General features: G+C 32.0%; 1 protein-coding gene across 4 annotated transcripts in view; it reads right to left on the reverse strand.

Moving 5' to 3' along the window:
- LRP1B (LDL receptor related protein 1B) overlaps positions 1-16,886 on the reverse strand; it is a 1,824,802-nt gene that overhangs the window by 222,645 nt on the left and 1,585,271 nt on the right. For all 4 annotated transcript variants that reach the window (XM_070581263.1, XM_070581262.1, XM_070581261.1 and 1 more), the window contains 3 exons: positions 14,688-14,810; positions 12,455-12,636; positions 2,791-2,990 (listed from right to left, as the gene is read on the reverse strand). In XM_070581263.1, the coding sequence (XP_070437364.1) occupies positions 2,791-2,990; positions 12,455-12,636; positions 14,688-14,810 (505 nt within the window). The remainder of the gene's footprint in view (positions 1-2,790; positions 2,991-12,454; positions 12,637-14,687; positions 14,811-16,886) is intronic.

The following is a 16,886-nucleotide window of genomic DNA, read 5'->3' on the forward strand; positions in this document are numbered from 1 at the left end:
ATGCTTCATTTATGGAATTACTGTATGGTTTAAATCAGAACATGTGCATGGAAAAAACTTTCTAAACTGTAAAGTCCTATGTATGATTTAATTTTTCTCTATTATTAAAATTTGACTTACAAAACAGCACCATAATTCTGAAATTTCTCATACACCCTTCATATTCTCAAATGACTTTGTCATGACTGGCATATCCCATTCTTTTGATGAACTCTGGCTTCAGTTTTAATAAACGAAATAAATAAGAACAACAATACTTGTCTGATTAAGAGAAAAAAAGAGGTCTGTGACCAAACTAATACAAAAGTTATTATTGATATATGTCTTGTTTTCCACCTCCAAATACACAACCAGGAAACTACAGCATTATTTATGTCTTTATTGGGCAAACGCAAGAAGTAAAAGATGCTATTTTTCTTTACAAACATAGCAAATGAATGACTCCTTTTTTCATTGGCTGTGGAGGTGGCATAATTCAGGCTGTCTACAATTAGTAGCTCGTTAGTAACTATCAGGCAATTATTGGCTTGCATTCAGATATTGGCAGATGCCTGATAAGAAATAACGAATTTTTCATTAGTCTTTCTGAGAAAGCCTTCAGGAGAAAATATTGCTGAAGGCAGTAACTCTTTCACTTTCTTTTTCTCCCCCCTTGAGCCTCAAGGTACTTTCAAAATCAGATTTCAAAATGTTAATAACATCACATCTAATTGTCTCTCAGCCAGATATTTTAATCTTTAATAAATTTAGTACCTTTCTCCCTGTTATATATTTAACTCTACCCAAAGTCCACCAGTACCATGATTGAAAGACACTTCATTTACACGCATTTAATTTTGTATTAAGTATTCAAAGCATTAGTCATCCACATATCTGAACTTCATTTACACACATTTAATTTTGTATTAAGTATTCAAAGCATTAGTCATCCACATATCTGATATAATTTTAATATAATGAGTAGGTGATGGAATTAATAGTTTCTAATAGACAATATTTTTAACTCAATTTTTGTTATTCAAAAACAAAGACTGAAATGAAAATAGGCAAATATTTGATGCTGTAATATATTTTTAACGTTCACCTATCTAACCAAAAATCGTTTAAATTTTATTACACAGTGAAATTTGAGCACAAAGCAATACATTCACAACAACCTAGCTCTTTATATGGATGCTGAAAATGTCCAGGTCTCATAGGGAAAATACTGATTGCTACAATGAAACTTTCAATTATACCATCTAAGAATGTTGCAAAACATTTCATTATTGATTCTTTGGGAGAGATATAACTGCTGAATGCGAAGTGTAATTTTGATTTGTCAACATTACTTTTGCTCTGTTTAAAACCGTAAAGTTATCTTTAAATAATTCTTCACTCAAGTTGCATCCTGATGAGGTTCTTTATCTCTATAATTGAAATGCCAACACCTAAATAAGTGACTCATACAACTATGGTTGTTGGACTTCAATGTTCTTACCCTTAAAAAAGCACCTCTTAAGGCTTTCTGTCAACATTTTTACTTAAAGGGCATATTTGTTTAGATGTCAACTGAGAGGGACTTAGGCAAAATTATAAAATGGTGTCGATTCAGTGACTTTTACCACTTGTATTTATTTATTTTTTTACTGAGTGCCTTCATCTTTCTCAGGACTCCACACTGGGATACATTTGCAGGGCCTCACCTGACAATTAGATTATCAACAATCCTCCCTTCCTTACCAGTTCTCCTCTTTCCCTCCTCCCTGGGTTTACGTTCTCAGTTTACTGGCAGAGAAGAAAGCAATCTGATAAGCTAAAACAGACTAACGTGTAGGCTTTATTTGGGATCTTTCTGTGAAAGCTGTACTTTATGAGCTATTTGAAGATGAAAACACCTAATAACAAAGATGACGCTAGGTCACTTCAGATCAATAAAAAATCATTTCTCTTTTTTTATTCCGGGAAAAATCTAATCCTTAAAAAGCCACCTACAACTAAAATATTTTGAGTGTTCATTTGAATCACTTGTAGTTTCTGTTATACCTGTGTCATCTTCATCTATACCCCATGCTTCATTACGTCCTTCTCCACTGCTTTTCTTAATTCCCTCATCTTCAGCTATTTTTCTCTTTCTTCATCTGTACTTCTAGTGTTACTTTCTCTCAAATCCAATTGTTTCATTCATTAGTTTTATATTTAGAGTTTTTTAATCTACTCAGTTACAAAGTATGGAAAAATAAAGTATCTCGAGAATTTTATATTCATTCGTATTCAAATTTTTTCCTGAATTATAATCTAATTTGAAAACTGTTTCCAAGTTAATTTTTGTTGCTATTGTTGATTAAATAACAATAAATTTAATCATGTATGTAATATAATTGAAAACTTTTAAATAGTATTATTTTGCTGTCCCTAAAGAACTATATTTTACTTAATACTTTTAAAAGAGCAAACTCTATCAGATTGCAATAAGTGCCTTACACTTACAAGCAAATATCTTTCTGTTTCAATTCAATTAGCATATACAGATATATTAAGTTATAAAAATTTTGTCCATTTACTATAACAACTATTTAGAAAAATACAATTAGAGAAAACATAATTTTTATGCATGGTTATAGAAATTCTGAATAAATATATCTAATTCTTATTTACCAATATTGTCATAGAAGAGTATAATAATGTAATCTTAAATTAAAAAATGTATTTGATGAGAGAAAGTATATATAACGAATACATATATATGTTTTTTCTAAACAAATATTTATGCCCTGCTAAAATACTGAATCATTTTGTTATTGGACTAACCTTTGTGTCTATGAGATCCATCCATGTTGCTAAATTCAATGTGATTTTCATCGGCCCAATAGAGTCTACGGTTGACATAATCTATTGTCAGTGCCATAGGTCTAGAAATCCTGGTTTCTATGACAACACTCTGATTGGTTCCATCCATTCCAACACGACCAATGTGAGGATACTCACAGCAGTCAATCCAATACAAATACCTAGGAAAGAAAATCAATAGTCATTTTGTTTACAGACACTCAGGAAGCAAAACATCACATAATATTTCACTTATTTGCTCAGCTACTCCGAACTTAATTCCTATACCTCTCTGAATTTTAGCTTCCAAGAAGCATACTTCAATGCAAATGTTTCTTATGATTTTTTAATTAAACATGTAGCATGCTTTGAAACATCCATATAATTTTAAACTCTAGTGCATAAATTCACATCTATAGTATATAATACTTCTACAAGTGTTAACAAATTATAAATACCCAAACTAACAGATGTAAACTTTCAAACTGCATCTATAATGTTGGAAGAAAAAACTATGTAGATATATTTTTTCTTTTGGTTTGTTATCTATGGAAAATTCAAAATGAATTGTGGAGGAGTACATTATATGTGATTGGATCTGCATTGTTCACTGTGGTAGCCACTAGCCAATGGTGACTCTTTAAATTTAAATTAATTAAAATCATATATAATTACATGAACTGGATTGTTCTTCAGTAAAACTAGCCCCACTTCAAGTGCTCAATAACCATGTGTCTGGTGGCTATCATATCCAATAGTGTAGATACAGAGCACTTCCGTCATCACAGAAGGTTCTATTGGACAGCACTGATTTAAATTATGTCACTGAAATTATAGAGTAGGATATTTCACAGTGGAAAAAAACAGTAAAATGAAAAAAGTAATATTGGTACTAAAACTCACTGAGTTAAACATATATTGCACCCCATAAAATATATGTAATGTATGTATATTTAGAAACTTAGAACTTCTGTTTAATTAAACTATTTTTTCTTGTAGTAGGAAAAGTCATTTTATCTTTTTGAATATGTTTCCTTATCCATATAATTCAAGTTTTGAGTTAGAGAATCTTTAATGTCCTTTTCACATTATAACTATAAAACTGAAACTTATTAACCCAATTAGCTTCCCCAGACCTCATCTTTTCTTTTTAGTAAGTATAGATTACTTAGCAGTTAATTCTTCAGATTTGGAAGATGTATGGTTAAAATAACGTGCTATGAAAATTACTGTATGTAATTTAAAAACGGTATATTTAGTTTAAATTTAAAGTTTTGCTTAAAATTTTTTCTTATAAATTGTGACAGAGATAATTGTGTTTAGACATTTTAACTGCAGACTATAAAAGAAATAAAAGTTTTCAAGAAAAATCATTTATCAAATACAGGGCTAACATAAGTAATTATTGTAAGAAACATGCCTTTTTGTGTTGACAATCATTTTGGGGGCTATGCATAAACGCAGGGGATAGTAGATTATAAAGACAATAAAAAAGTTCTTTGATAGCCAAAATGTCATTGAGTCCTAATCAAGTGTGGCACCTAAAATGAGAAATATATCTCTGATAAGGACTAAACAAAAGATAAAATTTTGTGAGCAAAGATTCAAAGAGTGCACTGAGAGTCCGGACTTAAAAGCAAACTTGAGTTTGGAAATACCACAGTGAACCTCGCATGGGGCAATACTTACTACAACTGCTCCCCAATGCTACCATGGATGGAAGTTAATCCTGAACGTATTTTGAAAATCTCAAATCATCAAGTAATAATAGAGGGCAAGCCCTTCCGAAACTGATTAGATAGCTGTTTCTTTAAATCTTGAACTATTTTTAGTATATTTTTATTTTGAAGACAAATATACTTCAGTAAAATACATCTTATAGAAAAATACACAACCAGCTCCTTTCTAGTAAATTTATGAGGGAGCACTTTGCTGTCTATACGAGAGATAATGGCAGTACAGATAAAAGGGAAGAAACTGAGTCGGAAAGAGGTAAAAATGCAAAGATAGTTTATTTTGCCTTATTGACCTCTCAATCTTGGGAACGCCAACATAACAATTTTTTTCCCTAAAAAAATCATGATTGTGTCAGCTTCTCCTACACATGTTAGATATGACCATATTTATGTGGGGTTAATACAACCGTATTATGTTCTTAAGAATTGAATATAAGCGAATAAAAATTTAAAAGAAGTATTTAAATAACTTCAGTAACATTAAAAAGAACATACTCAATTTGGGTTTAATTAGTGTCAGTCTTCATATTTTCATTTAGCTATTTACCCTATGTGCTTACACTTGCTATTAAAATATCCCAAAAGTGAAAAAGAGTTTTCTCCATTAAATGCTATCCACAAAGTATTGCAAATTATTGGATGTGAATAATGTTTTTGAAGTCACTAAGTAAATTATGAATTTAAAATGGTCTGGCCTTTATATAATAGCAATTCTAAATTTTTATTTGTATTCTGCATTTTATATTTGGCTATTCTTGGGCTGGCCCGGTAGCACAGCAGTTAAGTTTGCATGCTCCGCTTTGGAGGACTGGGGTTTGCCAGTTTGGATCCTGGGTGTGGACCTACATACAGTTTGTCAAGCCATGCTGTGGTAGGCGTCCCACATATAAAAAGTAGAGGAAGATGGCACGGATGTTAGCTCAGGGCCAGTTTTCCTCAACAAAAAGAGGAGGATTGGCAGCAGATGTTAGCTCAGGGATAATCTTCCTTAAAAAAATAATAATAATAAAATATATTTGGCTAATCTTATCACTACCTTAAACCAAGCTATCAAGAGTAAGAGCATGAACCTGGAGTCCAACATCTGGCACATCACTCTCAGTAAGTTCAGTAAGTGTTCCAGGCCTGAAATTCCCTTCCCGCCACTCAAGATCTCCATTTTGGGGCACAAATATACTTCTCCAAACTTCTCCTCACTATTGAAATGTGTGAAATCAGCTCTAGTTGGAGTATTTTTGTCACACATTTTCACTTCTGTAGTTTCATTATTTCATTTGTCTTGCTCCTACCTCTTCAATTATATAGATATTTTCATTCAGACATAATTCTCATTGTCCCCTCTGTTCTCCACAAGTTCTTCCCTGATTGGTGTTAGTTCACATTTCTCAAGGTAGATTATAAGATTACATATACTTGAGAATCACTTTGTTAAATAAAGTAAGCATCATCTTTTTCATTGTAGGACTTCTCAGAGCCTTTAATATGCTACATGACATAATGATTCTCTAAGAGAGAGCTGAAGTAGCCCTTTTTTTCCCACATAGTTTTGGGTGACACAATTTCTTTTCCTAGAGCAGTTCATAGGAAACACACTTTGGGAAACCATGTTAGCCCTTACTGGTTATAAAATTCCTTTTGTTTATTGCATGTGTAATTGAACAACACACATATCATGCACACAGGAACCCATAAAATGGTAAGGATGCAGGTTTTCAGGTCTCATATCAGAGAACCTAACTCAGTAAGTCGGTTGGTAGAACATCTCTGACAAGCCCCATAAGCCATTCTTAAGTGGATTGAATGCTGATTGATTGAGTCCATATTATCTATCAGATATCATTTAGTACTGGAAACACAGATGTAGACAGATACGATTTTTGCCTTCAAAGATCTCTTAGTAAATACAATAAAAGTGGGTGTAAAACAAGTCAAAAAATTAAAGCATATTATGATAAAACTATTTACCATGGAGGCACAGAAAAGGGAATGACAATTTTACCTAGATGGAAGAAGGCATGAAAAATCTTGTTCACACTAACTGTTCTTTGAACATAAATCTTAGCTTCATAACTACCTTATAAATTCCTTGATAACAATCTTCCAGATTTTAGAACAAAGTATAACTTAATCGAAGATTTTAGTGCTGCAACAGGTCTTCAAGGTCATGAAGCCTCAGGCCTTCATTTTGCTGATAAACTGAGACCATAAAAGATGATGAGCTTTGTCCTAGTCTATGACGAGAGTGGTGCAGTTGGAACAGGACTCAGGTCTCTAGATATATAGACAAGCTTTTTTTGTTTTCCTTAGCAGCACTATGTAGAGTCTTAAGCAAACAAGCCCTAGAAACAGATGACTTTGGTTTAAATTCCAGGTCCTCCCATGTGAACCTGGGTGCTTTAATTAGCCTCCTTGAGCCTAGATTTGCTCATAGGTTGGAAAAGGATAATAACAGTTTGTCCTTATAGGAGCACTGTGAGGATTAAATGAGAGAATATAGGGAATAGACTTGGAACATAGATAAGCATGTGGCAAGTTCAGCAAATATTAGCTGTTATTAGGTATGGTATATCTAGTGCAATATATGCATGTATATGTTTGGTTTAGTGATGCCCACCTAAGAGGTTATCTATTGCATCTGGATTGTATGTATGTTATTACATGATTTTCCTGGATTTTATATATGTTATTACATGATTTTCCTATTTAAGTACTCATCAACCAGAAGAATATTATGAAAATATTCTGCCGCATTGAAGGAAGTATAGTTTAACTGTACTCTGGTATAAATGAGTCTTCATAAATGCAGGAATTATTGTCTCTCTCCTTATGGGTAGCTAACTTCTGATGGCTAAATTTCATTTTCTTTTCCAAACTTAAGCCCCATTACTATACCTTTTTTTTAAAGTTTCTCGATAAGTCTGTACCAGACATTCTGGTAATTTTAACATCTGAAATGTAACCTCTCAAAAATTACCTAAGTACAAAATTTGTTATAAATAATTAGAGGTGAAAAATGAAAACTTCAGAGAAAATGTCAAAATGAGAGTTTAAATTTTACCCATATAATATGTAATCTTTACCTAAGATCACATACGAAAAATCTCGGTCCCAAATGACATCTATGTGTAAACACAAAAAAGAATGTCTGCTTGTAACCATAACAACAGGCTTCTGCAATTCCTGAGGACGTCTTTCATAGTTGAATATGATACATCATATTTCTTACTATTTTTTTTCTGAATTTAGGGAATGAATTTAGAGAAGTTTCTTCCAGCTGCAATTATTTCTGATTTTGAATTATAAAAATTAATTCTTTATATTCATTTCTTGCGTGTTTTCACCTAAATATGGGAATATAGGTTTAAAATTTAGTAGGGGAAAGGTTTTTTTATGTGACTGTTTAGTTATTAAATATTTCTCTATTTCCCCACAGAAATAAAAAACCGAATTTTCATTCCTGTTATGCCTTTCATTCTCTCACAGCAACAGTTCCCTTATGACTCTTCTCTTTGAAACACAGAGGTTATTTACATACCAATGCATTGGTTTGTGCATAGATGCAGGTACAAAGTCTCTGTACTTATAACACTATGTGCTATGTACATACAATTGCCATTTACTATTTCTTTCAATTGTGAATTTAACAGTTTCTGTTTCAGGCAACAATGATTAATATTGCCCTTATGCTAAAGGAATACACTTTCTAGATAGAGAGACAGATATTTACACCAATAACAGTCATATAATATTATATGTTCAATATGTGATGGCTACTTAGGCACAATTGGGGAATGTTTCACAGAGGAAGTAATGTTTTCTGCTGTTGTTGGAAAAAAGGGAAGTTATTCCATCTGGAGAAAAAGCAGAAGGGCCTTCTAGGAAGAAAGAATAGCATAAGCCAAAATACAGAAGCTTAAAATGTGCCTTTTTCAAATTTATTTGCACTTCTGTTATCCACGTTGGCACTAATGGATACAGATACTAAGTATATAAAGTGTCCTTCAATATATTTTCATTAAAATATATTTCAAATTCAAAATAGCACCTAGTATTATTTTCTCATGGTATTGCTAATAGACTATCAGAAATGGAAAATAAGTGAAAATATTCTTTTAAAATAAGACATGCTTATAAAGATTAACAGTTTTCTTTATTTCCAAAAAAACTCATGGCATCTATACTGATTTAAAATTTTGTATAAGGGCTAATTGTCAAAATGGAGCAAAGTACAGTTTTTTTCCTTATGCTTTGTTTGGATGGCTCTTAAAAAACATGCTCACGATTCAAGATTATTTTATCACTAGAAATTCCAATGTAATGTAAAAGAAAAAATATGGAACCAAAGCTTGAAAACTGGGTTAAATTCTCAGTTTAATACCTTATTACCTAAATGATCTTGAGAAAGTCAGCCATTTTGAGGCTGAAAGTTCTTACCTGTACTATAAGGATAATAATAACAATAATCTTATCTTTCTCAGAGACTCTGAGTAACAGTATGAGCATCTAAAGTCATAAAAGTCAGAGATAGTTTTCTAATTCCTATAATGCTAAGGAAGTCATACTTATCTTTAGTATCATTATTATGATATGAGAACTCTCAATCCCAATAGCTCTATAAACTATTCACTTCCCTTTCTCATCTCTGCCCCTTTTCCTCTATTCCTCATGTTCTGGAGAAATCATTCCTCTACTTACCTATTTGCCCAAACCAGAAGCCTCATAAGATTTATCTTGTTGTTGTTGCGTTGGTTTTGTTTTGATTTATTCTTAGCTCTTTTCTACTTTGTAGAGTAAACTGGTATCAAAGTTCCACAATTATTTATTAATAATTTGTTCTCATCATATGAGTTCTTTACAATTCCTGGGATGTGCCCTGCTCTTCTATATGTCCTTGATTTTTCCCAGAGTTTGTTCTTTTTGCCTGAAATACCTCCTGCTCTGAAGTGCTCCACATTACCTGGAGTAATTCCTACTGAACCAGTCTTGGCCAGGAAGCTTTTACTGACCCCAGTTGAGAGAGAAATATTTTCTGTTTTCCTCCTTTATGAGTTATTGCACTGCACTGTAGTTATTTACTCATCTGCCTACACACTGGACTGAAAAACGTGGAGCAGGGATTGTGCTTTTTATTTTTATACTTCTGTCTAGAACAGTGCCAGATATACACTAAATGCTAAAGAAATATGAGTTGAATAAATGAATGATGAGATGAATTTACTTTCTGTTAACTAGTCACATCCAAACTTTGACTTTATCATATCATAATGGCATTCTGTTATTATGATAACTTGAAGTGATGTCTTAATCACCAAAAAGATGAAATTATGCCTATCACAGTTTTAACATTAATTATATTTTCTATTCTATTTTAAAATTTATATATCTATATCCGTATACCTTCTGCATAAATGACAGCTTTTATAAATATCAAATGTAAATTATATTAATTACCCCAAATTTATGATAAATTAGAACAATTCCCAAACTAAACCAGATAACGGAATGATTAAGATAATTAGATTTTAGCTGAACTTAAATGTAATAACCAGGAAGATATCTGTGTACTTGTATCTTCTTTGCCATTCTTACTAACCACCATCTCCAAATTGATACTGTGACAACTTGCATACCATTAGAAAAAATACAGAAAGGATCCCCAAGCTACCTCGTAAATGTTTAGCTGCTTCATTACATTAAATGATCCAATGATCTTTATCCTACATTAAACGAATCCTTGCCCTATCCCTCGCTAAATTTCAGGACAGAAATCACACGTTTTAAGAAAACAGGGGTAAGTAGTATTGGCATATTCAAAACATATGCAAATCACAATGGTAATCTGATAGAGAAAAATTCAATTGCATTTACATTAAATAATCTTACAATTTAAGCTGCCATTTTTGAAGCAGGATTGCACAATATTTGAGACAGTTATGGCATTTTCACCCTGAAGCTCTTCTCATAAAAGTTAAAATCCAGGTTGCCCTATTGTCTCACCCTGGGGAACCAGGAAAACAGCATGAACCAAAAGGTGTCATTAAATTTTATCTGTTAGAATCTGTTTATCTGTTAGGTGGCTTTAATTGTTTCATAAAAAGATCCAATTTTTATCTGTTTCTTTGGTTATAATATGGCATATCAATATCATAATTCAAATGTTATCCAAAAATGAAATCAAGAGAGTCTTTCACAACATCCACAATAATTTAACACTTCGCTGGTTTAATTGACACTTTTGATGGATAGGTTTATGTTGATGATAACTTAAGGTTGCTTTCAGTTCACGGGGTAATAACTGTAACCTGGGAGAAATAAAACTTCAAGCTAGATTCAGCTGTGTTCACTGGGCTAGGATACGGTTTTTGCTTTACAACTAGGAAATTCCACAAGACTGTTATTGTCAAAGGGCGGTATTTCTTTCTCTTAGAAAATGAAGCATTTTGAATAGTAGGAAATGAGAAGCCAAGCCAGGCTTATTGATTTTGAAGAAAAGGACAATGGTTTGGACACATTAAAATAAATATCTTCTGATAATATACCAAAGGAATTAAAATATTCACATTCTTATGAACGAATGACAGTGATAGCCAAATTTAGTACATCTGGCTGTTATTTCTTGAAACAGGTGTAGAAACAGGCTCTCATGTGACTCTGTTTCAGTTAAAATAGAATTGACACTCTTTTGAAACATCTGTGCTATAGTAAAGAAAATATTTTAAATGGTAACAAAATTGTTACACAATTATATAGCAAAAAGTTAAAATTTGCACATTACCTTGAAACAGGACAGCATTTATAGTACAAGCCTTGTCATACTAGATACTTCTTTTACCCAAATTAATGTTTAAAATTAAGCTACAAAATAAGCTATGACATGATCACTTTGCCAACTATAAACATAAGGGATCAAAAAACAGAGATACAATATATTCTGAAGAAGCAAAATCTAATTGTTGCATGTGATAGGATAAAACCAGTAATGTGGTGAAACATATTACGTGAAATTAATTTAGACATAAGAAAAGTTAGAGCTCTACAGTTATCATAATACTTGCTACTGTGAATGTGTTGTATTTTACAAAATCAAATTTTCTCTCAATTTGTTATAACACGTGTGTTGGGTAGGTTGAACTTCTACAGAGATCATTTTAGAGTACGTAATCACACTAAATTATAGTACAAAAAAAAAAAAAGGAAAAGCATTGTCTTCTCTACCTACCAAAACAACATAATTGAAAGTAAATAATAGTGGTCATAATGTAAAGAACTTTAGCAAACATACACCAGATAGCTTTGACCCCCTAATGTGTGTTTATTCCTCAACTGAAATCTCCAGCCTGCTGTCCTTGATCCTTACAGTGACTTGTTCTCCATCCTCACAATGAAATGCAAATGAAACACAGCTCCCTTATGAATCTCTCCCAATATTCCCACTGTACCTTTTCTGTAGAATGCATGGATAATACACCTTGTTATTTATTATTCATGGCTACTACTTAAGTCTCCTGCTCTAAAGTGAGGCAGAAATTATATCATCCATATTTGTGATGACCACAAATACTGCAAAACATGATCTGAGAGTTTGTTCTTCTGCCTTTCCTCCCAGAGTTAAAGGCATTAAAATTGGAAAAATCTGTATGTTCTATTCATTTCCACATACATTTATTGATTAGTTAGAAAAAGAGTTGCATTTAAAACTAAAAAATCCTTGCTGTAAAACTCCATCATTTTAATTTTTTTTCTTCCACTGTAACAGTCACATTTCTATTTTTGGTTTCTCAATAAGAATTTCTGCTCATTTACACTTTACGTTGGTTTCCATGTTAAAACCTACAGGACAGGATTTACCACATTGAATGTAATCCACAGTCTTAATCTTTAATTTAAGATTTTCAATGTGTGTTACAAACCCAGCACGAGGATCTAAAGACAGGTCCCTGGGGAACTTCAGCCTTTTGCTAACAAGTATAGTAGGGTATAAGCCACTGAGTTTGGATACTTCAATAATCCTTTTTTCTGTGTCAGACCAATAGAGGTTTTTTCCAATCCAGTCGACAGCAAGTGCATTGGGGACGGCTGTGTTATGTACTACCTAACAAAATAAGAATTTAACAAGTTAACAATGTAGATGACTAGAGTAAGAACTGAGCAATTGTTTCTTAATTTTTACAGAGATATAGAATTCTATTTAAACATTAGTAATGGAATTTAGATAAGCATAAAACAGAGAACAATTTACTCTAAAAAAATTACTCACTTGTCTGTGAGAAATTACCTAATATGTAATTAGGCCCCTAGTAATTACAAATGAGTTTAAGAAAGAAACACCAAAATAAAAAGCTGTTGCATGGCTGCACAGTTGTTGATCACATTTTCATTATAGTTTACCTGTCCTCTTAAAATTTGGGGCAAAAATTCTATCACACACACACACACACACACACATACACACATAGAGTTATTGGTATTTATCTTTAACAGGTTCTGGGGGAAATACCAAGAGCATTCATCACTCCCTTAATTGCTCTTGCCCTACCTAAATTATCTACTTCAATGAGAGAAAAAAGCACAAGTGAGAACATGCACTAAGTATTTTAAGCTAACCAAAGTGGGGTAAAACTATACTCATACAACTGCTGTGCTCAAATCTAACCCTTGTGACTATCAGATATAACAAGGATATAGCCTTTGTCCTTACAAATATGATGCATATGAAATAACCAAAGTTTCTTGATCTCTATGGCTGCTATTTCTGAGTTCACAGTGCTTTGAGGACTATGTGAAAGAAGCAATTGAACTTTAGGGCCATATAGAAGCCAATAGTTATACAGTTAGAAACAACAAAACAGTAATGAAATTTGATAGTTATCCTTTCCCTAATGCCATCAACAGTAAAGATGCAAACAAAAGTAACTAACATTTGCAGCCATTAATGACATCAATCTACTGCACTGAATTGCAAAGCATCTTTTCTTCTTTCCACTAAATTCCAAATTTGGAAAACTGGAATGACTGACAATTTAAATGAAAATCAGTGAATTAGTAGTCCCAAGGGAAGAAAGATGCATTTTGTGACCCTATGTTATGACATTATTTAAGGCAGAAATGGGATAGTAATGGCAAGGCAGAAGAAATATTTAAAATATTACATTCAAATATATTTAAAATATTAAATATATTTTAAAAATTATTCAAGCATCTTGAAAAAATATAAAGGTGACCAAAAATTTTAAATGTTTTGTAAAAAAATATACTCATGTTTGATTAAAGTAACTTTCATAGTTTTTACATAAATTGTCAAAGAATAGAAATATAAAAGAAAAAATCATCTGCTCCTTGTTCTGTATATTTAATTATACAGATCATCATTAAATACAGTTATTCTGAGTCACTTGAATCCAACCTACTGGTTGTTTTGGCATTTTATATACACATTTCAAGATGCCACTTACATTTTCAAAATTGCTTATTCTCACCAAAACTTTCTGTATGATATTATAGATAAATACAAAAAAGTTAAAGTAGTTGATGGATTCTATCTACTTAAATTTAAACTTCTTTATAATAGATTTTACTGCATTTATAAAATGCAAATAATTTTATTTTAAAATTCAAGATAACATAGAAATAGTGCCTCATATCTAGAATGTGACATGTATGTAATTATGATACTTTCTAATCAGAACATTCATGATTTTACACAAATGTATTCAATTATTTCTATCTTCAGTAGGTTAATTTTAATAGTGCTATAATTTCTATCTACAATCCAATAATTAATTTATTCAATTACAAATTCTCAGACAACTTTTCCTTTTATATAAAGCAGCACAATTGAATCTCAGGTACTAATCATTCAAGCTGAAAGCATCCATCACATTTTCTAGGGTTGTGAATAAAGTCCCAAATTTTATTTACTCAGTTTGATTTTTATCTTATTGCAAGTAATAGTGTTATAATGAAACATAGGTATAAAAAAGCCTGATATTTCATCTTTAAAGTACATATTAACACCATAATGTGAAATTCAAACCAACCTAATACAGTCTATGGGTCATATCATTACCATCCAAAACATTTTCTACTCAATTCAACCGTACCAATAAAATGTTTAAGAATCCCGTCATTGTAAGATCTAGGTACCTTAATATCACTTCCATTTAAACACATTCTATTTATGCGGCTGCCATTTGGTCGGCTAGAATCAATCCAATAGATGAACTCTTCTCTGTAATCAAAGTCTATAGCAATAACGTTGTTTAATCCCTAAAAATAAAAAAGAATATGTTTGAATAATAGTTAATAGGTTATTTTTAAATGTTTTAAGAGTTTATAAGAATCAGTATCTCCTTTTGAATCTAAACAGCGACAGTGATTACGGTAGCATTTGTCACCAATTCTTTTTAAAAGTATTGTATGTTTATATTTCCCCTACGCCATACACTTAAGATGTTGCATAATTTGTTTGAAAATATTTTCCAAGTAGGCCACAAAATTTTTGGAATATTTCTAGATAATGGTTTCAGTAAAAAGCCAGCAATGTAGAAACAAAACAAAACAAAACCAAATAGCCAGTAATGTAAAAGAAAAACAAAGAAACATGCTTTTAAGGAAATAAAGTGAAAGGCTTTCACTTTTGGTTAATATTAAATATAAGTTCAATACCATTATTATTTGTTCTGTAGAGTAGCCAGAGAAGAGCATACGTCTAAATTAGAAAGATAGAAGATCCCAGAAGATTTAAGATGAGCCCTAGATAGCCATCTGATAAAAGTCAGAAAACAAGCTTTAGAAATTTTACTTTCCACAAAAGCTTTTGTCTGAACAACATAAATGAGCTGCTTCTTTTTTTTTTTTTCATGCTTCAAGTGGTCCCGTAGGCAACACAGTGCCATATTAGAAGTTAAAAGTTATAACCTTACATGAGTTTTTGACCAAAGAGGAACAGGGTGGTCAACATCTTTGTATTCCACGAGGTGGAGATGTGAGGAAATGCTTCCCTTCAGACTCACCATTATGCATTTTTTAGCAGGTAACAAAACTGAACACGAATTCAGCTGATGGGTGTCTAGATGCTACAGCTCGTGGGTTTGGCGTTTCCGCCGTCTCATTTGATTTGAGGATTGTACATCAGGATGCGGGAATCTTCTCAGTTGTTGAATTGTTTAAATGATTGCTTAGGGATTAGTTTAAGTCTGACCTATTATCAGGGCCCATAGATTCACTACCCCAATGGACTAAAAATACTTGGATCAGGATTTCAATTGTGTTGACTCATTTTAAGGTTTGAATAGTTTATTAATATATAAATGCTTATGGATTAAAAAATAATAGACACTTGGCAAATCCTAAGATATCTGTGCCATGTCTTTATATCTGATGTAAGCTTTTTTACATCAATATTCATCCCAAAGTTGTAGTTAAGTCTCAGATTGTTTTAGGGATCATTTATGAGTAGCTGCACCCCTCTAGATAAGAATTAGCATCTTCAGTGAGATAGGTTTTTTTGTTTGCTTTGGTTATTTTGGGGAAGGAGGGAGAGGAAGCATGGTAATTCCCACATCTGATTTCAGTGACAATATCTATTTTCAAAATTTGGAATTTGATAATAATAATACTGCATTAGATTTATATAGTTCTTTATAAGACTCAGGCCAAGACTAAATCATTACTCTTCAGATTTTATTTCTTTCTAACAATCCCTAGGACTAAGGATGGCCTATGTATAGAATCAACTCAGAAAGGGTTCTAGCAAATATTGACTTTTTTCTTCTCTCAGCAGTGCTAAATTCTAGCGGGGATGGTGTTAAAATCATAGGTTCTTATGCTTTTATTTGGTTTAACATGGCCAATCTCTTTTTCTTCAGCTTCTAATTACAAAGTTAACTTGAAATAGCCCAATTCTACAGAATTGCATGCCGTTGGTCATTAACAAGAGATACAAGGAGTAAACATGATTCGGTGTAAATTCCTCACTCCCTCTAGATGAATAAATGCAAGTATACTTCCTACTGACAACATTACTAATCAAGAATAATGACTATAAATGCTAGAAAAACCCAACTAAAATTCAGTCGCTGATTCAAAAGATTCATTAAATATTTATTCATATGCTAAAAACTGGAGGACTCAAACCAAATGCACTTAAGCATACATATCTAGGAAGTTGTCTATGTAAAATGAAGGTTCTAAAATATAAACTGAATATATTTCAAGTTCTGTAGAGGGTTTAATAAATTCATTTCAATAGTAGCTGACAACATCCTTTCTGTTCAAATGCTTTTTTCATCAGAGGAATAAGGCAAATGAGTTAGGATTCTGTGACAGCCTGGCAATTCAAAT

This window comes from Equus przewalskii, chromosome 17 (genome assembly GCF_037783145.1).
Source record: "Equus przewalskii isolate Varuska chromosome 17, EquPr2, whole genome shotgun sequence".
Classification (NCBI taxonomy): Eukaryota; Metazoa; Chordata; class Mammalia; order Perissodactyla; family Equidae; genus Equus; species Equus przewalskii.